The 25,676-nt window shown below is 41.3% G+C and overlaps 2 protein-coding genes across 5 annotated transcripts; one reads left to right on the plus strand and one right to left on the minus strand.

The window, feature by feature from the left end:
* Positions 1-1,117: 1,117 nt before the first annotated feature.
* GPX2 (glutathione peroxidase 2) lies at positions 1,118-4,589 on the plus strand. Its single transcript, XM_040226294.1, has 2 exons — positions 1,118-1,491; positions 3,918-4,589. The coding sequence occupies exons 1-2, from the start codon at positions 1,270-1,272 to the stop codon at positions 4,266-4,268; spliced, it is 573 nt and encodes a 190-aa protein (XP_040082228.1). The 5' UTR covers positions 1,118-1,269; the 3' UTR covers positions 4,269-4,589.
* A 3,019-nt stretch (positions 4,590-7,608) lies between these two features.
* Positions 7,609-25,341, minus strand: CHURC1 (churchill domain containing 1). 4 transcript variants are annotated; one of them, XM_040226299.1, is made up of 5 exons: positions 25,217-25,325; positions 17,571-17,706; positions 15,516-15,586; positions 14,702-14,904; positions 7,609-10,094 (listed from the first exon to the last, which is right to left on the minus strand). In XM_040226299.1, the coding sequence occupies exons 1-4, from the start codon at positions 25,253-25,255 to the stop codon at positions 14,749-14,751; spliced, it is 402 nt and encodes a 133-aa protein (XP_040082233.1). In that variant the 5' UTR covers positions 25,256-25,325; the 3' UTR covers positions 7,609-10,094; positions 14,702-14,748. The 4 variants fall into 4 exon arrangements, with proteins under 4 accessions (XP_040082233.1, XP_040082231.1, XP_040082234.1 ...); XM_040226298.1 differs by having other exon boundaries at positions 10,009-10,094; positions 15,516-15,589; positions 25,217-25,328; XM_040226297.1 differs by lacking the exon at positions 14,702-14,904 and having other exon boundaries at positions 25,217-25,341.
* Between the last annotated feature and the right edge of the window lie 335 nt (positions 25,342-25,676).

The following is a 25,676-nucleotide window of genomic DNA, read 5'->3' on the forward strand; positions in this document are numbered from 1 at the left end:
TTCCCAAGGGACACATACCTGTGAACACACTCTCTAGTAAACAACTGCACTGTTATTGAAATTTCACTCTAAAATCCCCAAACCAGGTAAAGCCTAATTGCCAGCTTTACTGATGGAAAAATCTAGGCATTAAAAAATAAATAAGAAACAAAACAAATCCCTGATTTGTTGTATCCGTGGGTGTTTGGAAGGATAAAGTGAAGTATTAGGCCTTTATAGTTTCTGTGGGCTTCCGGGGCTCTGCTTCCCTGAGAGCCCTTAGCAGGTCCCCAGATGTGTTGAAAAACTGAGTGGCTTAGCTGGGTCTAGAACCACAGCAGCTTCGACTCCATGCACACTTTCTTCTGTGGAAAATGACCAGCACAACCGCCTCTGGAAAGTCTGCAGGACCTGAGCCTTTGTCTGAAAAAAGGTAAACCCCGCCCCGAGTTTACCCACCTGCTCTATGACTCTGCTCTGCTATCCCAGCCACAATCGACTGCATCCTCCTTACCCTTTGGGAGCGGGGTGAGGGGTATTAGAGGAGATGGCCCAGAGTAGGGGCAAGGGCAGATGTACTCTCTGGGACAAGTACCATCATTCACCGAAAGACTTTTCAAGACAAACCTAGCCTCACCTCTTCAGACCGGGTGCAAGCTGAAGCACCGAAAGCCATTATTTTAGAAAATCACACACCATCCTCCCAAGGGTCCCTTTGATTTTATGCTTGTGGAAGGTAATGGCCAAAGAGAGAAATGTGAACAGTAACATGTATATTTCAATGGTAGTCTGAGTCAAGGGGACATGCACCCAATTCCCTTCCTTATCGTTCAGCCCTCGGCAGACCCTGGCCTCTCGACTGCACAGTTCACAGCTCAGCACTCAGCAGGCACGCAATAAATGTCTGTGCCAAGTGAAAACCACTTGCTGGGGCAAACAGGAGTCAGTCTTGATTCCCTCCCTCCCTTTTTTCCTCCTCTCCGACCTCTGGGGCTCTGGTTTCCTGCAAGCAGTGAATTATTGATGTCTACTCAGAGATAACACATTGGCCCTTCCCAGGTTGCTAGAGGGGTGGGGCAGGGAGGTGGCTTTGTTCAGAGTCTGTAAATAGGAGGAGCAAGTTTCTTGTTCAAACAGCACTTACAGGTAGGTGACTATTTTTGCTAAGTCATCCTGGGGATGTTCAAAGCCCCATTGTGAGATCCTTCCTGGCTCCTCCTTCCTCCCCACCCCTTTAATCGACCCTTAAGTGGGCTCACAAGGCTCTGCCGCTCACTCCGCACATCCATCATGGCTTACATTGCCAAGTCCTTCTACGACCTCAGTGCTATCAGCCTGGATGGGGAGAAGGTAGATTTCAATACATTCCGAGGCAGGGCAGTGCTGATTGAGAATGTGGCCTCGCTTTGAGGCACAACCACCCGGGACTTCACCCAACTCAACGAGCTGCAATGCCGCTTCCCCAGGCGCCTGGTGGTTCTTGGCTTCCCTTGCAATCAATTTGGACATCAGGTGAGAGGTCCCTGGAGTTGGACTGGTGCAGCTCTAGAGGACTAAGGAGAGGGGGAGAATGGCTGTGTGCTGGAGTGTCTGGAAATATGGGGTATGTTTTGTTAAGCTAGGTCTATAGGTACAGGTGAGTACCAGGGGGAAGTCAGTTTGAGTCTGTCTGTGATAGCACACCAAAGATGTGGATTTTCATGGTTTCTTGTCTTCCTACTACACTTACTCCATGAGGGCTGGTACCAGGTCTGGTTTTCTCTCCATTGTGTCCTCAGTGCCTAGGGTATAGAAGACACTCATTAAATATTTGTTGAATGAATGACTGGAGGAAACAGAAGATAAAGAATCAAATTAGGATTGAACTGACTCAGGAGACCATTGTTCTCACTAGACTTGGTTCTGCTATTTAATGGGTCAGTGCCCACTCAATTTTTCTGTTTTGGTTTCCTCATCCATAAACTAGGGATAATACCACTTGTCTCATACGGGAGGCCTTCCCTGGTGGCTCAGCAGTAAAGAATCTGCCTGCAGTGTAGGAGACAAGGATTCGATCCCTGGTCGGGAAGACCCCTGGAAAAGGAAATGGCAACTCGTTCCAGTATTCTTGCCTGGGAAATCCCATGAATAGAGGAGCCTGGTGGGCTACAGTCCATGGGGCCAGAAGAGCTGGGAACCAAGGATTATTGTGAGGTTGATAGTGTAAGAGCTACAAAAGTAACTTGGAAAATACAAAGTAATATGAAAAAGCAAGCCACTTTATTATTTAGATTGAAAGGTTTTGTTTGTTTGTTTGAAACCAGCCAAGTGGAGAGTGAATTTGGGGGAAGGCAAAGGGTTTGTAAAGTGCATGTGTCTCCTCTGGGTATCATATACTCCTCAGTGTCCCTGATTAATGGGTCAAGTTGTTACACATCTTTAGCCCACACACCTCAAGTTATCTTTTAGGGATTCTTCTATTTTCACTTAGGATTTTAATAGCACAAGCAGGCAGAATGTCCCTAAGTGAACCCTCCAAGTATAATCCCTTTGGTTCAATTCACAGAGGCCTGAAGGCAAGGAAGAGATTGGCAGAGATTCAGGAAGGAAGGCTGAGATGTCGTTGGTGTGACAAACCTGAGCCCAAACCATGAGTGCTCTCACTGTACCTTCCCTGTCTCAATTCCGTTTCTAGGCTTGGCCAGGACAAGAGATATAGAAAAGGCAAAACCTCTTCAGAGGTGCCTCCAGCCATCACTTCAGGCCGGCCAGTTGCTGGAGGGAATTCATAACACACCAGTAGCCAGCCAGCCATGTGCATTAGGAGATAAGACTTTAATAGCCATAGACTCTGGGCTCAAGATGTCATGATGGCCTGGAATTGACTGTACTAATTGGTTCTAGTAGGTCAGAGGCAGGAACTTTTTCCCAGAGGGAGATATCTGACTCTTAGACTTGGGGGTGGGGGTGGAAACTAAGGGTTTCCATGGGGCTTTGAGGGTTGTGAGGGGTGGAGAATCCTAAGCAGGGATAAGACAGGGCTGGCAGCAGGGAGAGAAGACAGGTAATAGGTTGAGAGCTAAAGCATTCTAGCTGAGGGCAAGGTCTAAGGGGAAGGAACCATAATTACACATGCGCAACTTTTGGCCCTCTTGCACTTATTTCCTTAACTTCCCCTTCCCCTGGCCTATTCCAGAAGCCTAAACCCTTTATCCTATTTGATTCATGCCTAGTGGCCATGAAATAATTTCATATACAGTATATTCATTGTTGGCGCTAATCTACTTTATCTTTATATGGCACCTGAAAGCTAGTCTTCCTTGGATGGGAAGAAGCTATAAATCCTATTCTTCTGGACCTCAATTTCACCTTTAGTTTGAGGAGCTGAGTAGGGCAGAGGCCAAGGCTATATTCAACATTCACAGGTAATTAGAAGAGAGGCACAACCAGGGCAGAAGGAAAGGGAAGGTGGTGGCACGCATGTGAGTGTGTGTGCCTGCAGATGTGAGTGTGTGCAGCCTGTGTGTATGTGTGTGTGTGCGTGCAGCTACATAAGTGGAAGAAGGGCTCTAGGCAGTGTGATCTGAGCCTCCTTTCCCTTTCTTTCTACTTCCCTGAGCTGAAGGGTTCCTTGAAGATTCAGACATATCCTAAGAACTGCTCAGGGTGGATTGGAGAGAGAACCAACAGCTTAAAAGCACTAAATCTTCAGTACAAGAACAGCCAAACTAGGATCTTTGAGAACTTTCAGAAACGACAGCAAAGCATCAGGATGATAGCTCTGAGAGGGAAAACTCTGATTCAAGAGTAGGGCAAAACGAATGAAGACGAGACGGAATAGGAAGGGGGAAGATACCTAGAAAGAACGACCCTGAGGAGCACAGAAGAGTGAAAGGCTTTATAGATCCTCCATCTTCCCCCTTGCCTTTTCCAAGCTCTTTGTCTCTTTGCTCCCCCAGGAGAACTGTCAGAATGAAGAGATCTTGAACAGCCTCAAGTACGTCCGCCCTGGGGGTGGATTCCAGCCCACCTTCACCCTTGTCCAGAAGTGTGATGTGAATGGTCAGAATGAGCATCCTGTCTTCGCCTACCTGAAGGATAAGCTCCCCTACCCTTATGACGACCCGTTTTCCCTCATGACCGATCCCAAGCTCATCATTTGGAGCCCTGTGCGCCGCTCAGATGTGTCCTGGAACTTTGAGAAGTTCCTCATTGGGCCGGAAGGGGAGCCCTTCCGCCGCTACAGCCGCACCTTCCAAACCATTAACATCGAGCCTGACATCAAGCGCCTCCTCAAAGTTGCCATATAGACACTGGCAGGTCTATTTCCTCCCGCCGAGTGTCTCTCCTGAGCATCCACTGTGCCCTCAGAAGACTGCTGGGCCCAGGCTTTCCCTTCAGATAGTACCCTTCACTGAAGAGCCTTGCCTTTCTGGTCTGCCTGTTTCCTTCCCCTCCCTGCAACCTTCTGGTTGGTGATTCAACCTGAGGCTCCAAGGCGTGGGTGGGCTCTGTGTCTTCACAGAATGATGGCACCGTCCTAAATCTGTATGGGCAGTGTCTGAGAAGAGTGAAGGCCTGGAGCCAGCCTGTGGGCTGAGTCCAATAAAGGGTGGGTGTGGAAACGGCCAGGCTCTGCGTGACTTCTTCCCTGACCAAGTGGGGAGGGGTGGTGGGGCTGCAGGCAGAACTGAGGGTGGGCAGCACGCGAAAGCTGAGGAGAGGGAGCCTCTGATCCAGGGGACGTCCCAGTTCCTGTCCGGAAAGCAAGCTCTGGTCAAGGTCTACAGTGGCCAGGTGGAGTTTCGGGAAATGTGATTTGTCTTATTTCTTTATAGCTCTTCTTCCGGACTGGGGAGAGAAAGTGATAATGAGAAGAAAGGGGAAGTGGCAGAAGCACTGGGAAGGTGGTCAGAGGATTCCAGTTAGGAAGACGTCAGTTTCTCTGTGGGTACTGGGCTGACTAAATGTTATCTGCATCTTGAGAAGGTGAATTTGGTCCACTTACTGACAGCAGGGTGTGGAGGGTACAGTTACCAGGAACACAAAGAGCTCTTTGCCCATCTCCTGATCACCTTGTGGAGCAATGTTTGTTTTGGATCCATTGTTATATGGACTCATCCTCCTTTTTAAAGTTTGTGTTCCACCCTTGTCGTTCTCACACGCCCCCACGTTCACAAAAGGGACAGGTTTAGGCGTGACCGGTTGGTTTCACTTCCTTTCCTGTGAGGGTAGGGAAGGGAGAGAGCCTCTCTTCAGACAGTCAGCCTGTTTATAACCCGCTGACATGATAGCTGCTCTCTGTGAGAACTGAGTTCTGCCGAACGGCTTGGACGGATGGTGCCCTAGACTTCTCACCTAGTGCAGGCATTCTCAGAAGCACCACCAAGGCCAGGCTCTGTCATACTCCAGAAAAGATGAGTCACCGCCCCCCACTTTGTCCCACAAACCTCTTCCTGGAAACCTCATTTTGCCTTTCCTTCTTCGATCACTATATGGAATATTTTACTTCTCAGGGACAGTTCTCCCAGCTGGACACATCAGTTTGAGAACCCCACATGGAGGGGAAAATGCTTTTTCTAGGATGTTCCCCATAACTGTTTTCCAAGCACTCACATCATCTGAAAAGTAAATGTGGGATAGAGGTTAAGGATCCCCACTATCTGACCTTCTACTAAAGCTGTCATCCACGGTGCTTTATTTCAAAACGGTAACCTGAGTGGTACAGTGGGAATCCCCTGGCACGTTTCTGAAGGCCTCCTGCTAAATTAAGGTCGCCCTTAACTTGACTCTTGAGAACTCAAGCCTTTTAAGATTTCTACTGTCAGAGCCAACAGCTAGGGTATGGGTTCTATTTTTCTCATAGGGGGCAAGATTAAGCACTGATTCTAGAGTAAAAACTGCTTCCCTGCAGAAATAAAATGGGACTTCCTGTGGAATGCCGGCATGATTTGTTCATCATCTTCACAGTGCCATTGCCTGCTGTGATGTCCAACAGCAGAGCCAGCTCTCCTGGGCACAGACACTATGCCATAGGTAACTGGGGACCTCATATGCCAGAACAATGTCTTGGGTCTTCCCCAGGAGGCTCAAGTTGAGAGAATTATTTAGAGAGTCCCAAAGGAATGTGAATTACACTCTAAGTGACTTTGCAGAGAGAGTCAGAATGGGCCATGATGCTAGAAGAGGGCTCCTCATTTGGGCAGGGAAATGTTGTTTGCTTCAGAAATGAGGAATTATTTCCTTTCCTTTATTCCTCATCTTGTTTGTCCCCTTTACATCCTCAGAAGTATCAGTTTATGGTCATAAACAGCCATGGCAAACCTTAATATAATCACCCACTTTCCTAGATCAACATGATGTTTTAATCAAATTTCCCCAGGGGCACTCAGGAAGCAAGAAGTCATAAACAGGCTTTTCCAGAAGTGCTGAGATAATGCTACTTTAGAGGAGGGACAGAGAGAATCATTCCCCCAGGGCTCTTAAAAAAATATAGTTTAGAATAAGTGATTTTAGGGGCCCAGATACATAGACTGAAACTGATGGTTATTTCCATGACTGTGTTCCCGTAACTAAATCTCCTCAGTTTAAGATGAAGAAAGTCCAAGCCAAACGTTTACAGGTGATTTCAAATCTAGTGATTTCTTATAATCACCATCACAACCATCATCCAAATTACCATATACCATACCCCCACACTGCGCTAAGTACTTTCTATACCCTAGGTTATTTAATCCTCATACTGATCCTGAGGAATATTTATCTCTATTTAAAGACTAGGTAATTGAGAAAGAAACTTTTCAAGGACAAAGGTCTAGTGAGGGGCAGGGTTGAAAGTTAAACCCAGGTCAGTCTACAAAGCTTCTACAATTAACCATGACACAACAGTGCTTTCTTCTATCTCAGAGTTCCTGCATTAAGACTCCTAACAGCTGCCTGTACACAGCACTGTATGACCTAATGATGCTTTCACTTAACATTATATCATGATTTTAAATCTCTGTGAAGGAGGCATGATTGTGTCTACTTTTCCACTGAAGATATCAGGGTACAGAGAGAATGACTTGCCCAATGTCCCACAATGAGCAGGTAGCAGAGCAAATTTCAAACCCAGGTCTCTTGATTTCCCTTCTACCCAACCACAGCATATCTCACAATGGAGACTTGTACTATAGTCAAGAAAACATACATTTTAAAACTGACAGCCTCAAATTCAGTCAAGTTTAACTTAGCTTTGCTTGCAAAATAGAAGAATGAAACCGAAAAGGATTGTTACATTGAAATAAAGAACAGTGAATGTATACTTCTCGTGATGACTTACAAGCCAACAAGCCATATCTGGCTCTGTCTAGACTATATCATGTCAATTAATTAGTATTTGGAGAACTCAAGACCATTTGAGTAAGATACAGCAAATTAAAACTACAGCAAACATGCTGAGCTTTGAGTTTCAAGAGCCTCACTAGGTCGACCCCAACCTGTACATCATGAAGCAGGGAAAGAATGAAATGCCAGCACCAGTTCATGCTTCCCACTACACTCCCACTATGGTCCTTTCTTCCCCTTCTTACATCTCAGAGAAGGAAATAAGACAAATGCTTTTGCCTGGTTCCTCTTTACTTAAACAGAGAAATACAGAAGAAGTAGAACTGCGTTTAAGAGGTCTTTATTCTATTAGATCCACAAAAAAATGCTATAAGATATATAAGGAAGATCGCCAAACACAGTACAATGCTGGTTTAATAATAATGAAATATATAAGTAGGATCTTATGTTTAAATTTTTTGTAATATATTGTCCCAACACAGATAATTATAGAGATGAGGATATCAGGAAGGGCATATAAATTCATACTCTTGAACTCCAAAAGACTTAAGTTGGAAGTAATAGCAAACTCCAAGAAGGGGCAATTCAGAAACTGTAATGGGCTTAGTGCTGCTATTTAAAGTAATGAAACATTTTCTCTGCTTTCTGGATTCAATTCACCAAATGATTTCCTCAGCAGGTCAGATATAGATTTGCAGAAAGTGGAAAACATTTTCCAGGAATAAAACAACTGATCCCTAAGAACAGCTGCGTTTTCTGAATAATAAATCTTAGCCTGACATGCCTAAATTCCTCAGAGTGCTGTCACTGATATTCTCGACCTCTTCCTAACCTTGCCAGACTCTCACACTTCATGTGTACTAAACACTATGACTGTGAGAGCACCACTGTACTACGTGACCTGGACTCAGCTGCTTAACTTCTTTTTGCCTTAGTTTATCTGGCTCTAAAACTGGGGTAACAATAGTACCTACCCTCATGGAATGGTTAATGAGGATGAAACAAGTGCTTAAAATGGCCTTGGCACATAGTAAGTATTCAGTAAACCTCGGCTATCATCATTATTCCTGTTACATAACAAAGCTTTCCCCTGATATCAACAACTTGCTCACTCCGTTCAGAGGGTCTGAGATATGAACAAGAAACAATTCTGCTTTAATGCCTGACCCTAAAGTTTGGATTTCAGAATGAGAACTAACTAAAACAGTCTCATCCTATCTAGTACTTTATATGCCTTCCAAAGAATTTTACATTTACATGATTTTTGGATCTTCTAACAATACCATGAAGGAAGTATACTATCAATTTATACTACACCAATTCTATAGAAAAGGGACAATAAAGTCTAGTATGACACTTTAATGGTTATACTGCTACCAAATGGCAGAGGCCTAAATGCCAGGTTTTATGACACCCAAGCCAGTGTTCTTTCAACTATGCAAGGTAAGATCTCTTTGGAGCAACTGAAACCATTCTACTTTATTAACTAAAGTCTGTTCTTTATTCAGATTTCCCTAGTTTTACCAAATGTCCTTTTTCTGGTGCAGGATCTCATTCAGGATACCAGATTACATTTAATAGTCATGTGTCTTTAGGCTCTTTTCGGCTGTGAGAGCTCCGCAGATTTCCTTTCTTTGATGACCTTGACAGTTTTGAGGAGTACTGGTCAGGTATTTTCCTCAATTGGGATTTCTCTCTCAACTGGGATTTGTCTGAAGTTTTTCTCATGATTAGACTGAAGTTTTGGGTTTTGAGGAGGAAGACCTCAAAGGTAACATGTCATTCTTATCACATATCAAGGGTAGTCCTATCAACATGGCTTATCATCAGTGATGTTAATCTTGATCACCAGGCTAATGTCTGTCAGATCTCTCATTGAAATAAAAGTTAAAATTACTTTTCCCCCTTTCCATACTCTACTCTTTGAAAGGAAGTCAAGCAAACCCATAGTTAAGGAGTTAGGAGTATCTACATACATTATTTGAAATTTTCCTATGTGGGGGACTTAACTATTCTCTCCAATATATGTATTTAATCAGTCATTCACGTAGGGACTCATGAATATTTATTTTATAGTTTGGGTTATAATCCAATACTACTTTATTTTGCTGCTCAGATTGTTCCAGCCTTGGTCACTGGGAGGTTCTTTGGGGGTTCTTCTGTCCCTTTGACATACTCCCAATCCTGTGATTTCCCTTCAAGCTCTTCCTTTTTTTGTGGCTCAAGATACTCCAAGCTCATCTTGTATATTTACTGCCCCAGTCCTAGACTCAGTCACTTCTCCAAGGGGTCCTATATTCCTTTTGTTGGAACCAAGATCTGGGCACTAGATGTGCTTTCCATCCTAGTTATCTTTCAGCCACATAACAGCTAACAAAGATGCCTCATTCTGGCTGCACTGATATGCACTGGGAACTTTAGCAGAAGAGCTCAGCCATTTCCTAAATTACTTTTTTTTGTGGGGGCAGTGGGGCCTGCACTATACAGCTTGTGGGGTCTTAGTTTCCCAGCCAGGGACTGAACCCTGGCCACAGCAGTGAAAGTGCCAAGTCCTAACAACTGGACTGCCAGGGAACTCTTTTTCTTTCAAAGAACAGGTGAGTCTAAGCAGCAAAAAATAATATGCAAATAATTTCCATTATAAGCTAAGCAAATCATCAGGCTTGCTGTACTGTAAACCAACACAACAGTGTTATTACAGAACTGCAGAAGGATCCTTAGAATAACAGAGTCATTTGTCGGGGGTCATCCGGGAGAATGCTGATAGTATCTTCGGCTTTACCGCATAACAGACACAGCATGGTATATTCCTGGAACAAGAGAAAGTGCACAATTACCTTGAGGAACCAGCAGAAACAGCCTTCATAATTTTCTCTGGTAAACCTGTCCTCTGTAAATTGTCATGGCTATACTATCTGTATAGTACATCAATTTCTTCAACTTTCTTCCTATAAGTGAAGTCTTAGGTTTAGTCTGTGTATCCCACAACATTTTGTTTATATAAATTGAATACATGCTGATGCTCTATGCTGTATTTACTATGTATACAAGAATGTCATCTTGGAAAGGCATGGCTATTTCCTGGATTTAGAAAACACATATACTGGGCTTACTTAGTGCTGCTATTTAAAGTAATGAAACAATTTGAGTGTGCACCCCTTAGGACAAACTTCTGTTCTTAGAGCTGTTACTTTCTAAATTGTTCAACACTAATATGCAACAGAAACAATTTTTAAAACAACAAAAAAGGGGAAAAATTTCCAAACCCAAAAGGCTTTTATCTACTCCAGAAAAAATAAACAATGATGTTAAATCCACTAGTATCTCATGTCTCATATTTAGACAGCTAGTTTTCTAGAATTTGATCTTTCTAAGGAGTTTTATGTTTCCTGGACTTAACAAATGTCCAGACTGGCGACAGAAGGTATTTTGTTTTAAGCAAAAATCCTTAGGGCAAAGTTCTGTTTTTATAGCTGTTCCTTTCTAGAATTTGTAATATGGTCATAAACTATAGAAACATATTTCTTTCAAACCTTTTACTTAAAAACCTTTTATCTTCTTTAGGAAAACAAGCATCTATACTAAATCTATTAGTATTTCCACACCTGACATTGAGATTGCTGGCTGCCTGGAAATTGATCAGTCAAGGCAGTTTGAGTTTCATGGGTCTGAACAGTCACTAGAGAGGGTCACAGAGGTAAACAGTGACTACAGTACAAAGACTCAGAACCAGCAACTGCTACCATTTCTTGCTAGAGAGTTCAGCAGGAGGACTTAGTTATATAAAGTCTATTCCACTCACACAGTAGAAATAGAGGCTAGAGCTCAGCAAACAAATAAGAGTCTCATGAATCAAAAATAGTTAAAATCCACTCTCTCCAAGGTTTTTACTGCTTTCAAATTCTGCTTTCACTCACTAGACATTACTAGTAGAATGTCAACCTCTCACTGGAAAAGAAGAAGAAAATAATAATAAAGCCAATATGGGAAAATATGTGAAGCTAGACAACTATTTGAATTTTCAACCAACCTACCCAATGACAAGTTTTCATTAAGTGCCTAAAGGCTCTGTAATATGCCAGGTACACTGGCAGACATGGGAAAAGGCAAGGACAAGGTCTGACCTTGCAAAATTTACAGTGCAACTTGACAGAAAGAAAAAACCTAACATATGGTATAATCTGGAAAAACTGTTAAATCAGTAAGACTGATTATACCTATAATCTTTAATTTATAGGCAGTCTGGAATCCAAATTTCATTGCAGGTCAATGATTTGGAATGCAGAAGCAGTTTCCCATAGAAGTAACATTACACAAAGCAGTTAGGTTCCCAGGGAAATCCAGGGAGTCTTTTAAATTTATACTGCACAAGTCCTATAGAATCTAACCACACAGAGAAGTGTTTCTGTGGGAAAATATGCCTAGAATTCTCACTTGGGATGCCAGGAACATATCTTCTCGTGCTGCCAAGAATATGGTGGGATCAGGATAATTTTCACTCAAACTGGCCAAGTTAGGAGAATCAGAATTTCCCCTAGTCACTCACAAAGATCTTCAAAGGCTCCACCTGGGCAGCGCCTGTGGGGAGTGATCTGGAAGAAATGCTGGGATGGGTGGAATCCCCTTTGGGCAAGATCAGATCCTGTGTTTTACGCTGAGGGTCCCATAGGCCTCTTCCCTCTATTACTACCTGCTAATTCTGACCCTTGGTCCTCTCCTTCCCTGGTCCACAGACAAAGGAAAAGCAGCCTCAGTTTCCCTCTTCTTTACTGAGGTAAATATATAGCCCTTTTAATGGATTTTAGGGTGATATAAAAAATACAGGATGCCTGTAATCACTTACAACTTATTTTCCATTTAAAGTCTGTACATGTCTCTACTTTCCCCTCGACACTTGCCATCAGAAAATCTTATTTTAACAACATTGTTTATCAAAAATGAATCTGTTTAAAAACAGAATCTTTATCTTTTAGAGCTTCATACTGAAATATTTACAGAAGTAGTAAATGTTGGGATTTGCTTCAAAGTAATCCTGAGAGGTACAAATAAAGCAAACTGAAGCTGAGAACTGAAGATTAATACGCTATTCTGCCTTTTTCTCTTTTGCACACCCCATGGCATGCAGAACTTCCCTGACCAGGGAGTGTACCTGAGGCCCCTGCAGTGGAAGCATGGAGTCTTAACCACGGGACCTCTGGAAGTCCTAGTCTGCCTACTTCTGATTTAAATTTCTCATAAGACACTTCAAACAAAGCAAAATATTACCAACGGTGGGAATCCCACCCTGAACCTGAACTACTATTGGAATAAGATGGGGGCTGAAGTGGGGTGAGGCTGAGGAAAGTAAGTCACAGCAGCTGAGAATGAGGACTCCTTGGGATCATCAGGCTGAGATGGAACTTACCAATTGGCTAGTCACGAGTTGGGGGCTGCAATAGATACAAGAAGAGTTCAAAAAAGGGCTGGATTACTAAGAAGCAGAAGGAGAAACAATTTAAGTACAGCTTAAAAGAATAAGATTTAGTTAGCATGAACATAGTGAAAGGGACAAGTTAAGTAAAGGAAACAGCACGAATAAAGACAGTGATACAGAACAGGGCAAGTACATCGCGTAAGGAGTAGCAGAGGAGGGGCAGGATGGTGTGTTTCCAGAAGATTAATTCGAGGGCAGTGTGCATGACTACAGTGGGGAGACTGCTGCAGTACTTTAGGTTTGAGCGGTATATGGTCCCTCACATGAAGCGTGACAGTGGAGCCAAACGAAAGAAAGAGAAACAAAGGGAGAAAGGAGGGCAGAGGGAACATTAGGGTTAGAGAAGGAGATCCGGGACATGCCCTGTAGGTTTCATCAGAGACTGAGTATATGTGTGCTCAGCATCTGAGAGAATGAAGAGAAGGTTCCTAGACCAGAGACCAAAGCTCAGGAGAAAAGATGTTAGGGAGAAATAGGAAAGGAAACCACAGAGAAAGCAAGGGAACTGTCAAAATGATTTAAAAAGAGAGAAAAAAAGTCTAGCACTACGGACCCCAGAAGATAAAATGCTCCAAAAAGACAATGGTTAAAAAAACCAGATCCAGAAAGATGTTAAGAGAGATGAGAAGGTAAGGTCATAGGATTTGGCTACATTATAGGGAATCTATGAGAGAATAATTTCAGTAAAGTGAAAATGAAATTTGAAAGTAAAGTGAAATTTGAAATTCAAAAGTTAAGTGAAAACCAATTTTTAGATTGTTAGGAGGAGCAAAGGGAAATAAGGAAAATAGGGTAAAGAGCTATTCAAGTAAAGAAGCAAAAGGAAGGAGAGAGATGATCAGAGGATGAATCAAAGAAGTAGCTGAGTGAAACAAAAGGATTTTAATTTACTTTTAACAAATGGAGAAGAACTAAATATATTTAATGTAAAAATGCTTTAAATCTCACTGAGAAAAAGCTAGGAGAGAAGGTAACATGAAGTTCCTGAGGAAATGCATTGTGGGGATAACAGAGAGGAGGAAATAAAAATTTCTACAACAGGAGGGAAGGAGGAGAGACTAAAGCTGGGACAATGCTATGAATGGTGTGCAAAAGGAGGGCAGTGAGAAATGAGAGAAAGGGAGGCTGCCAACCCAGGGAGAACCTTGGGATGGGAAGCTTGGACAGTATACTGGAGCCAAAGACAGTTATTCTAGAAAAGCCAAAGAGGTAGTCTGAAAGCATCGTTTTAAGACAAATATGCTGATAGCAAAATAAAGAACACGGGGGTGGCAGGGAGTGGATGTTGGGAAAGAGAGGACTGGAGGTAGAGTCCAGTCTAAGAGTTTATTCCCAAGAGAATTCCACACTATCTAGGCATTGAGACTATAGCCATCTTCCTTTCCCTTCTTCCTACCCCAGAGAACTTCTGGGACAGCTTTGAAAATGGCTGTGCTCAGTCATAAAGGAAAATCTGCTAGGCTCTGGTCTCGTGGTGGTGACACACTATGGCTCAATAAGGGCATAAACAGGCAATCTCACGATTCACTTAGGGACTCTAAAAACCTCACAGGAGCTTCAGGAACCGCTGGAAAATAGCTATAAGCACACCCGTCCTCCCATCAGTGGAGAGAGATGCTCCTTTAAGTCCTTGACATGTGCACTCCCCTATTTGGCCACTACTCATTCACTGAGATCTTGATTTTGCCCAAAGAGACACCTATCACATAAGAATCTTTGAGGCATAATTTTTGGATGCTGGGGAGATGTGGTCAGGATGTTATTTAGATGGACCACAAGATATTAGACCAGATTCTGACAGGTGACTAAGTGCCTTCTTCCACACTGAAGTAAAAATGAAAGTGGTTCTCTTGTACTATTTTATAAGATTCTACTGGAGAAGATTTTTTTCCCTAATCATAGTAGTACCAAAAAAAAATTCCCTTGACAGTAAAAAGCTCTTACCTGACGTTTATATCCTATGAACATGTAGTTCACAGGAAATAAGTAACTCAATCTGAAGCCTTGAAAGCAGAGGCAGTGAGGGACAGACACGGATGAGTGTGTCCTTGGGCTTTCCAGTTTGTCCTTGGCTCTCCCCCACTGTCCAGCTTTTCTTCCTCACTGTTAGATCTGTGAATCTTCAGCAACTGCAGGCCTATACCAGCCTGTAGGATTTTGTAGAATTCTTCACAACAGTTGTATAAGGACTAATCTTTTAATAGATCCCTATTCTCTACCCTTACAGTGGTTCAGCTTCTCTCCTCCAACCATGATACACCTATCGTGTTATTTAACTTATCAAATAATATTCAAATATCCCATCAAAATTGAAACCACAGAGTTGCTGACTACAGTCCTACAACAGAAACAAAGATAATCTCACTATCACAATTTCCATGCTCTACATGAATGGTGGCAGTGGGTAGACCAACACCTAAAGCCAACAATTGTGCAATCAAATAACTGGGTAGAGAAAAAAGAGGCACAATGATAACCTTATAAGAAGCCATAAGGTGCTATTCTTTATAAGCAAAAGTGACAGGACAGCGATATCATCTGTAAGGCATGCATTTTGCTTTGTGACTCTTGTGAAGACAGGTTTGAACAGATCCACCCACATCTAAAGTGTCTGTCTCAACTTACACAAGTGGAAGAGAGGGACGGTCTCCTCTAACATCTGCGAGCACTTCATTTATGAAGATTATACCTAAATTTGTCAAGTGTACTCTTCTTATCCCCCTTCCCCTCAATAACACACCCACATATATACATTTACCTGAAATTCATCCATGATACTGAATGTATACTCATGCCTGGCTATTACGTGATGACAATTCTTACAAAGATCTGCTGAAACAGAGAGAGACTTAAATAATTAAATCTTAGATGGTGTCTGAAGACAGTAAAATTTCTATTCTTAGCATGGTATTGCTTTAAAAGAATCTTAACTCTGTCAAATTTAACACAAAGGAAACCCATTGTAATGTCCCTCTTGATAAAAAAATACAGACTCTATTACACAACAACACTATATAATTAAGGGCCTGAACTCAGAGACTTAATGTGCAATTCCCACTGGAAGCTAAGGTAATCAATTAACAGATATGTGTATTTTTAAAACTAGCTGGACCTACCTAATTATATAGGAGCTTTTATTCTCAGGAATGATAGAAACTGTGCTACTACCCAAACATAAACAAAAAGTTAACACAAAACATTAAAGTGAATTTAGTAGTAACAAGACTCTAGTAAAAACAATATTGTAATAACTATGATATACTGAGTGCTTATGTGCCAGATACTGTTTTAAACACTTTTAATCGTCTCAAAAACCCAACAAGGTAGATACTATTCCTATCACCTTTGTGAAGTGAAGTGAAGTTAAAGTCGCTCAGTCATGTCCGACTCTTTGCGACCCCATGGACTATACATGGAATTCTCCAGGCTAGAATACTGAAGTGGGTGGCCATTCCCTTTTCCAGGGGATCTTCGCAACCCAGGGATCAGGTCTCCCACATTACAGGCAGATTCCCTACCAGCTGAGCCACCAGGGAAGCCCTTTGTAAGGGTAAGTAAAAAAACGCACTGTGTGTCAGTAACTAGGAAGACCACGCCGAGTTAGGAAGTGTTGGAACCAGAATTCAAACCCAAGCTTTCTCGCTCCAGAGCCCTTGCTTTTGACCACTATCCTCTAAGTGTTTTATTTTAGAAAAATAAAAATTAAATATGCTAAAAGAAAGAAGAATCTTCTAATATAGAACATTTTTCTATTTTCTGACTCTATTCTAAAGGCTTAGTGTCTTTTATACCCGTCTTTAAAAATATAATTATTTACACATTTATTTCATATAGTCAGAACATACCAAAAAATCAGGAGACAATCAAAAAGGAAATATGAATAGTTAAAACAGCTGCCACAATATCTCAGCACTAAAGTCTGCTGCTGCTGCTAAATCGCTTCAGTCGTGTCTGACTCTCTGCAACCCCATAGACGGCAGCCCACCAGGCTCCCCCGTCGCTGGGATTCTCCAGGCAAGAACACTGGAGTGGGTTGCCATTTCCTTCTCCAATGCATGAAAGTGAAAAGTGAAAGTGAAATCGCTCAGTCATGTCCGACTCTTCGAGACCCCATAGACTGCAGCCTACCAGGCTCCTCCGTCCATGGGACTTTCCAGGCAAGAGTACTGGAGTGGGGAGCCATTGCCTTCTCCGCACTATAAGTCTACATGTACGTAAATTTACTCAGAGATTCTTAGTGCCAACCTCACAACTGATTTTTATTATACATATTTATTTCATTTCCTAGTATCAAGGATGAGGAACAGCACATGAAGATGGCATCCATCCTTACAGCAGCAAAAGAAACAATAGACTAACAGTAACAAAAGAGACAAAAGCTATAAAAGCAGAAATAAGACTTAAAAAAACAGTTTCTCAGAGCCATTTAGTATAAGGACAAACAGCCCTAAACACTTAAGAGTTGCTGAAGCACATCACTGCATTATACTATAATAGAAGGTGAAAATTCACATGGATGACCCTAAGTTTAAAAAAAAGTCCCTATATCTTATTTCAGAAGACATAGTCTTTAATAATAAACAAAAGAAAACTGGTGCCTAAATCATAAACTTCAGCTATCTGCAAGTCATTTATGTGGAATATATGATGTTGCTAGATACATGAGATGTCACCTATACTCTCCTCTTAAAAAACTAGTGATTATGTGTTGCAATATGATAGTAATATAGACCTCATAATACTTTGCACAACCTAGTTCCCAAAAAATGACATCTGCTAACAGTCTTAGATGTTAAAAAAAGAGTCTACTTACGATCATAGGTAACTATTTCTTCTCCGTCTTCCTCTTTCAAAGATTTGTTTGTGATCAGCATGAAATCTCGCTTACTGCACACTGCACAGCCTGTAAAGTTCAGCAAGAAAGATCCATTTTCCAGGCAGATGTTACCCTAAAATAAGAAAAATAGGGATTTAATTTTCTTATATTTCAAAATCCTTGGAGAAAACGATTACTAGACTTAATGTCTCTAAAGGCAAAAAACATGACCACAATTTACTTGCTTGAAGTTTATGCCAAGTAATTTTTGAAATTACTAGCTTTCCTCTAGAAGTATTATTCATGGTAAATAAACCTGAGGCAGTGTTAAGGCTGTAAGTCTCTGAAGTCTGCAACTGTGTTTAAGAGAGAAGACTAAACACAATTAGGAAACAACTTAACGAAGTCTTAATATAACACATGAAAAGGAAAAGTTAGAAAATCTAATAGCCAACACCACTAAATGAGGTTCATAAAACTAGAATGAAAATTTAATCAAAATGGAAACTCTGAGCTAATAATAAAAATGATCTTATGCAATGTGATACTCAGTTGACTGTTGAAAAAGCATTTTCTCAAGCCTTAAAAGTATCAGAAAATAAATAAAGAGAAATAAACTTTCAGCTCTTATAGATATCAGTCCTTAGGATATGTGTGATTCAATCAAAGAAGGTAATTTCTGCAATTCATCAGATTGACACCATGACATTTAAAAGAGAAAGAAACTGTAACTAAGAAACTAAATAACATATGTTCCTGGCTCAAGTGAGGTCTTTGCTAAGGCCTTACTAGTAATTGTTCAGAACTTAATTAATTCATAAGCAACCTAATTAACCTTATTTATTTATTTATATTGAAGTATAGTTGATTTAACAATGTTGTTTAGCTCCAGGTGTACAGCAAAGTGATTCAGTTATACATACACATGTATCTATTCTTTTTCAAGTTCTTTTCCTAGTTAGATGATTGTTGTTGCTGTTCAGTTGCTAAGTCATATCCAATTCTTTGCAACCCCATGGACAACAGCATGCCAGGCTTCCCCTTCCTTCACAATCTCCCGGAGTTTGCTCAGACTCATGACCATTAAGTCAGTGATGCTATTCAACCATCTCATCCTCTGTTGCCACTTCTCCTGCCCTCAATCTTTCCCAGCATCAGGGTCTTTTCAATGAGTTGGCTCTATCAGGTGACCGAAGTATCGGACCTTTAGCTTCAGTATCAATCTTTCCAATGAATATTCAGGGTTGATTTCCTTTAGGACTGACTGGTTTGATCTCCTTGCTGTCCAAGGGACTCTCAAGAGTTTTTTCCAGCACAATTCAAAAGCATCAATTCTTCAGCGCTCAGCCTTCTTTTACAGTCCAACTCTCACATCCATACTTGACTATTGGAAAAACCCAGTTTTAACTATACGGACCTTTGTGGGCAACGTAAGTAAGGTCTCTGCTTTTTAATATGCTGTCTGGGTTTGTCATAGCTTTTCTTCCAAGAAGCAAGCATCTTTTAATTTCGTGGCTGCAGTCACTGTCCACAGTAATTTTGGAGTCCAAGAAAATAAAACCTGCCTTTGTTTCCACTTTTTCCCCAACTATTTGCCATGAAGTAACAGGACCAGATGCCATGATCTTAGGGTTTTTAAGGTTGAGTTTTAAGCCAGTTTTTTCACTCTCTTCTTTCACCTCCATCAAGAGGCTCTTTAGTTCCTCTTCGCCTTCTACCAGCAGAGTGGTATCATGTGCATACCTGAGGTTGCTGATATTTCTCCTGGCAACCTTGATTCCAGCTTGATTCACCCAGCCTGGCATTTCACATGAGGTACTCTGCATAAAAATTAAATAAGCAGGGTGACAATATACAGCCTTGATGCACTAGTTTCCCAATTATGAACAAGTCCACAGCTCCATGTCGGGTTCTAACTATTGCTTCTTGACCATACAGTTTTCTCAGGAGGCAGGTAAAGTGGTCTGATATTCCCATCTCTTTATGAATTTTCCACAGTCTGTTGTGATCTACAGTCAAAGGCTTTAGTGTAGTCAATGAAATAGATGTTTTTCAATGAAATAGATGTTTAGTGTAGTCAATGAAATAGAAATTTCTTTGCTTTTTCTACAATCCAACAAAAGTTGGCAATTTGATCTCTGGTTCCTCTGCCTTTTCTAAATCCAGCTTATATATCTGGAAGTTCTTGGTTTATGTACTGTTGAAGTCTAGCTTGAAGGATTTTGAGCATTACCTTGCTAGCATGTGAAATGAGGGCAACTCTATGGTAGTTTGAACATTCTTTGGCATTGCCTTTCGAGACTGGAATAAAAACTGACCTTTTCCAGTCCTGTGGCCATTGTTGAGTTTTCCAAAATTGCTGGCATATTGAGTACAGCACTTTAACAGCATTATCTTTTAGGATTTTAAATAGCTCAGCTAGAATTAATAAACTTTGACAAAAAGCCTGTTGAGGTCTGAACTGGTACTGCCTTGAATCCAGAAGAGTTGACTGTCAAAGACTCCAAGAAATTAAGGAATTTTTTAAAAACTCTTAAAAGAATAAACATCTAAATATCATGTTCAAATAAATGATTAACAGAACTCTGAGCAGAAGTGCACACATAAACACAGGCACTTAATACAATATGGTCTAACCTCTGTAACCTGACCATATAAACAGGCCAAATGTAAACTCTAAATACTGACGGAAGAGAAAAGATACCTATGTACATGTTGCGAGGTAAGGAAATAAATTCTTGAAATGGGAAAATGCAAGTAAAGTACCTAAGAAACTGATGGGGCTTTCTCTAAGGGCCCTGGTCATTTGAAAGTGAGGGTAACCTTCATCAGTGAGGCATGATTATTTTATTAGATGAAGCAAGATTATTAATGTCCAAATTTGGGAAAGAAAATTAAAGAATACAGTATTCAGAGAAGCGTTTGAGGTTTTCACAGCAGGAGGAAAGAGAAGAATAAGATCTAAATCAACTCCGCAGTAATAATAGTAAGCTATAACAGTTTCAAGAAGATAGGAAAAAAGTCAAAAGTTAACAATCTTTATAAAGTGTGATTCAGCCAAATCCTGGTTGAAGATCTGTAAAGGTATACAAATACATAGGAAAAAATGGTTAAATACTATGATGATAATTAGTATGAAAGTATATTATGATAAAATCTTACAAATTTGAGAAATCTGCAAATATACTGACAAGGATTGGGCCAGTTTGTTTCTTTTAAAAAACTATTATTTCAGATAGTATAACTTATCAGTGTATATATTTTGACAGTGTGAGTGTGAGTGAGTGTGAAGTCGCTCAGTTGTGTCTGACTCTTTGCGACCCTGTGGACTGTAGCCCGCCAGGCTCCTCTATCCATGGGATTCTCCAGGCAAGAATACTGGAGTGGGTTGCCATTTCCTTCTCCAGGGGATCTTCCCAACCCAGGGATCAAACCCGGGTCTCCTGCTTTGCAGGCAGACGCTTTATCCTCTGAGCCACCAAGGAAGCCTATATTTTTGACAGAGAGTACTTAAAAATGGAAAATAGTTTTTAAAGAACCAAATTTTAATTTTGCTGATTTTCTCTATTTTCTCTTTCATTCATTGCCACTCTAATCTGTATCATTTCTAGTGCTTGCTTTGGGTTCAGTCTGCTCTTGCTTTTTCACTGTCTTAAAGTGGAAAGTTAAGTTACTGATTCCAGATTGTTTTTTAAAATATTTATTTATTTGGTGGCTCCAGGTCTTAGTTGTGGCATATAGAATCTAGTCCCCTGAGCATGGTTCAAACCCAACACCCCTGCACTGGGAGCAAGGAGTCTTAGCCGCTGGACCACCAGGACAGTCCCCTGTGTGTGTTTTTTTAATACAGACATTTTAAAATGCAGACCATCATTTTAAAGCATCCATTTCCATACAACTGTTTTACAAATTATATATCCGACTCAGCATTTAATCAAATATGGTTTGATGCTAAACAACAATTTGGGCTTCCCAGGTGGTGCAGTGGTAAAGAATCTGCCTGCCAATACAGGAGTCGTGGAAAATTCCCTGGAGTAAGCTATGGCAACCCACGCCAGTATTCTTGCCCGGAGAAACCCATGGACAGAGGAGCCTAGCAGGCTATACTCCATAGGGTCACAAGGAGGCAGGCATGACTGAGCAAAATGCACATGCACAGAGCAATGAGTACACGAACTTTCACAGTTCAATTTTAAAGTAAAGTATATAAAACATAATCTCTAATTTAAACATGTAACCAATTTACACTGATTACTTCCCTCTGATTAGTCTAAATTTATGCTCTATTTCTGTATGGCTGCTACATTACTAAGAATGTTAAAGCTGAAACTTGAACTATATGAAGTATAGGTTTCTAGTTTGATATAGAAATGTTTTATTACAATTTTGTGCCTAATCAATTATTTTAGAAAATGCAGTAGAGTTCTAGTTCTAACTGGTTTGCTAAATGCTTTTCTAAATGAAAAAAAGTAATCTGGTTCATAGATGAGGAAAAAAAGTTGAGTTCAAAAAATTAGTATGGTTCATTTCCAATTTGATTCAAGTCTGACTTCAAGTTTTTGGTGTAGTATTACAAACAAGAGGGCCAGAGCTCTGTAAGAAATCTTCTAGGCTGTGAAAAACATTCACCACCAAAGTCCAGACATTTTAGGAAACCAAGTGAAATGAAAGTCCCTCAGTTGTGTCCGACTCTTTGCAACCCCATGGACTATACAGTCCATGGAATTCTCCTGGCCAGAATACTGGAGGGGATCTTCCCAACCCAGGAATCGAATCCAGGTCTCCTGCATTGCAGGCGGATTCTTTACCAGTTGAGCCACAAGGGAAGCCCAAAGATAAACAATTAAATATTTATTACCTACTCATTCTGCATTTAGACCTATCCAACATGTTAACCCATTATTTTTCTCCGCCAAATTTTTGGAATAAGTCGACTATACTTGCTACCACCACCTTAGTACCTTTTCCTTTGCTAGGTTCAAGCAGAGTGGCTTCTGCTCTTACTGTCCTTAAAAATATCTCATGACTTCAAAAAATCCCAGAGTTGGAGGGATCCCTGAGACTTCAAGATATCATTTAGTCTCTACTGAATGAAAGGAAGAGTTCAATTTCTCTAAGGTTATCCATTCCATTAAAAAAAAAAAAATCTGTTAGAAAGTTCTTTATTCTGATTTAAAGCCTAAAGCCCCCTAACATCCATCCACAAATTATTTCTGAATCTGCCTTCTGGAATTTCAAATAAAAGTCCAATTCTTCCTCATGACAGTTTTTAATCACTTTAGAACAGAATAAAAATCAGAGAAAACTGCTTCAGGCACTTTCCTGGTTTTCCAATCACCTCAAAGCTTTACTTTTATTTTCTTCTTCCTATACTTTTATTTTCACTTTCTAAATTTATTTAATCAGTGAAGCTCAGTTCTCGATAGTGGTTGGTTCTCTACATTCTTTTCCTGACTCCTTTATTTGGTTGACTCATCTGTTTGAATCTCTTACCCAAACTGTCTTCCTATATTTTTAGCCTATTTCTGGAGTGTTACAGTTTCAACCTCAGATGAAACATGATTTTAAAAAAAAAAAGGCAATCTGATCATTTGCTCCCCCAATTTTGGTTCTCCTTCCCATATGGCTCAAACTTCTGTAATACTTCCAAACTTCCCAGCTGCCTAGATAGAAAACTCTTGAGATTATGAATGCTCTTCCCTTCTTCCCTCCTACATTACATTGGTTTCGTCCTGTTAATTCTTTCTTTGATATGACGTCTTCATCATCCCATGCCTATACTACAGCTGCCATTTGGTTTCCCCAAATGCTCTGTAGGGCTGTCCTTTTACATTTCCCCCATCCCATCATCTCAACATACAACCATACGATCCACTTTCCTATACAGCAGGTTTCAGAATCATTTCCTTATTCTTTTTTTTTTTGGATGGCTGCCCAAAGCCTAAAGTGTATAGTCTAAACTTCAATATAATTTTTGTCTTCTGATGAGCTCCTCTTAAAAATCCAACCAAATATACATATACATGTGTATATATATATTTTTTTTCTTTTTTTTTTTTCCCTTGGCCTCACCTTGGCATATGAGATTTTAGTTCCCGGACCAGGGATTGAACCTGTTTCCCTTGCAGTGGAAGTGGAGGCAGGGAATTCCCCAACTTAATATCTTATATTATCCACAGCAAACATCTTCCTCCTGGTGCTTATAATGTGCAGTTTTCAGTACTGGATTCACAAAAATCTCTCTTTAAACTTAAAATAAAAAGTATGAAATAGACCATAATACAGAAAAGTATGTGAAATGTAAAGGCATAAGGCCTCTACCTATTAAGTGTCTGTAGGACCGCAGTTGTGATAACCAAAAATATCTCCCGCTATTGTCCAATGTCCCACAGGAGGCAAAACTGCTCCCAGTTGAGAGCCGCTGCTCCATTCACTCATAGCGTTCCATTCTATGACCACACCACATTTTTCCAGCCTGGCAACCCACTCCAGTATTCTTGCCTGGAGAATCCCATGGACAGAGGAGCCTGGCAGGCTACAGTCCATGGGGTCGCAAGAGTCGGACCCGACTTAGCGGCTAAACCACCACCACCACAAACAATGCTGTTATGAACATTCTTACACCAGTCTCCAAGAACATGCATTTACTTCTCTAGAATCGGAACCGCCAGGTCATTCAAGATACATCTTTTAATTTTTTTTTAATAATGCTAGACCTTTACTTTCAGAGGTTATATGAGTGTTCATGATGTATTATAAAACCTTCCCAAAAGACTAAGTACTCAAATTATTAAAGAGACAGAAGCAGCCTATATGAGAATCCTTGTTATTTCCCCCAGCCTTCAGTTCTTCCTTTCTTTTTCCACCCTAGTCACAACTATCCTTTAAGTCTCAAATGAACTCCACCTTTCTTTGGGGAGAACACCACTATTTCCTATTGCTCTCCCCTTTCTCTACACCTGAATAGCATTTAGTTACTAGTCAGTTTTTGCTAGCCACGTGACCTTGTAAACGTACGCTCTTCGACGGCTCACAAGTAAACACGCATACAAATGTTCAGTCAATATACGTTGAACGAAAGGAGAGTAAACAAGCTTCGCAATTTCCTGAGCTTGAAAGGAACAGAGATTTAAAAGAAAGTTAACAGCAAGGAAACCAGAATTCCAGTCTTGCCTTTCGTACTAACTAGAATGTGAACTTTTTGCAAGAGATTTCCCGCCTCCAGGCATTAATTTCATCAGCAAAACTGGGTTAGAACAGATGACTTCAGAGGTCCCTTCTAGCGCTCGAATTCGGGAGGAGCACTGAATGCCATCAAATCAAGCTTGAGGATAAGACCAGGGTAGGGGTGGGGGCTTCCTCTGTTCTCGGCTGGGTTGGTGGCGCTGGTAGGGGTTTTTTTCCCTCCCCTGGAGCTCAAGAGAAATGAAGCGACGGCTGCTCCCAGTCTCCAGGGTGCGGATCTGCAGGAAACGACGGCTGAAGGCCGTCCCCACTGTCAGGCGCCTAAAAACAGCTACCGGGTCACTAGATGGGGTGGAGCGGCTGAGTCCGCCCCCCGCCAGACCTCCCAGGGGTACGAGAAGCCTCAGGGGCGGCCATGGGCCAAGGGAGCGGGCAGTTTTCGGCGCCCACTCGCTCACCCGGTTGGGATATTCCTTCTCCACACAGTCCACACACATCGCGACACCGTTAACAGCAAAGATCCTTCGGTGCTTCCGGGAAGACGAAACCTCGCGAGAGTTCAAAGAAGGTCGCCGCATGCGCCCAGAATACTGGATCCTGGAGTATTTGGTCTCAGGAACCAATTCCAAGTCTCCGCTCCGTAGCAACGGTTGTTAGGGCAGGGTCTGGTCTCTCAGACAACAAGAACTGAGAGCCAAGAGGACGTAGGAAACCTTCCTTATAGAGCGGAAGAGACCATGGACCTTGCGGCGGGAAGGGGAAAATTCTAATAGGTGCCTTCCTGAGGCTAGGCTGCCAAGTCACAATACTCACGAGAGGGAATTCTTTCTGACTTCCTCGACTTACTCCATGTACGTAAAGATGAAATTGTAATTTGGATACATTTTTATACCATTTCTTAGGGCAGTGAGAGTGATA

This window comes from Oryx dammah, unplaced genomic scaffold (genome assembly GCF_014754425.2).
Source record: "Oryx dammah isolate SB20612 unplaced genomic scaffold, SCBI_Odam_1.1 HiC_scaffold_26, whole genome shotgun sequence".
Taxonomy (NCBI): Eukaryota; Metazoa; Chordata; class Mammalia; order Artiodactyla; family Bovidae; genus Oryx; species Oryx dammah.

Excerpts from the sequence above, each read along its gene's own strand:
- CHURC1 (XM_040226297.1), bottom strand. The coding sequence starts at position 25,336 with ATGCGGCGACCTTCTTTGAACTCTCGCGAGGTTTCGTCTTCCCGGAAG. Across the intron at positions 15,587-17,570 it reads AGAAATAGTTACCTATGATC|ATCTTTGTAAGAATTGTCAT; the intron begins GTAAGTAGACTC and ends CTGTTTCAGCAG. Across the intron at positions 10,095-15,515 it reads GTATCATGGATGAATTTCAG|GAATATACCATGCTGTGTCT; the intron begins GTAAATGTATAT and ends CTCTTGTTCCAG.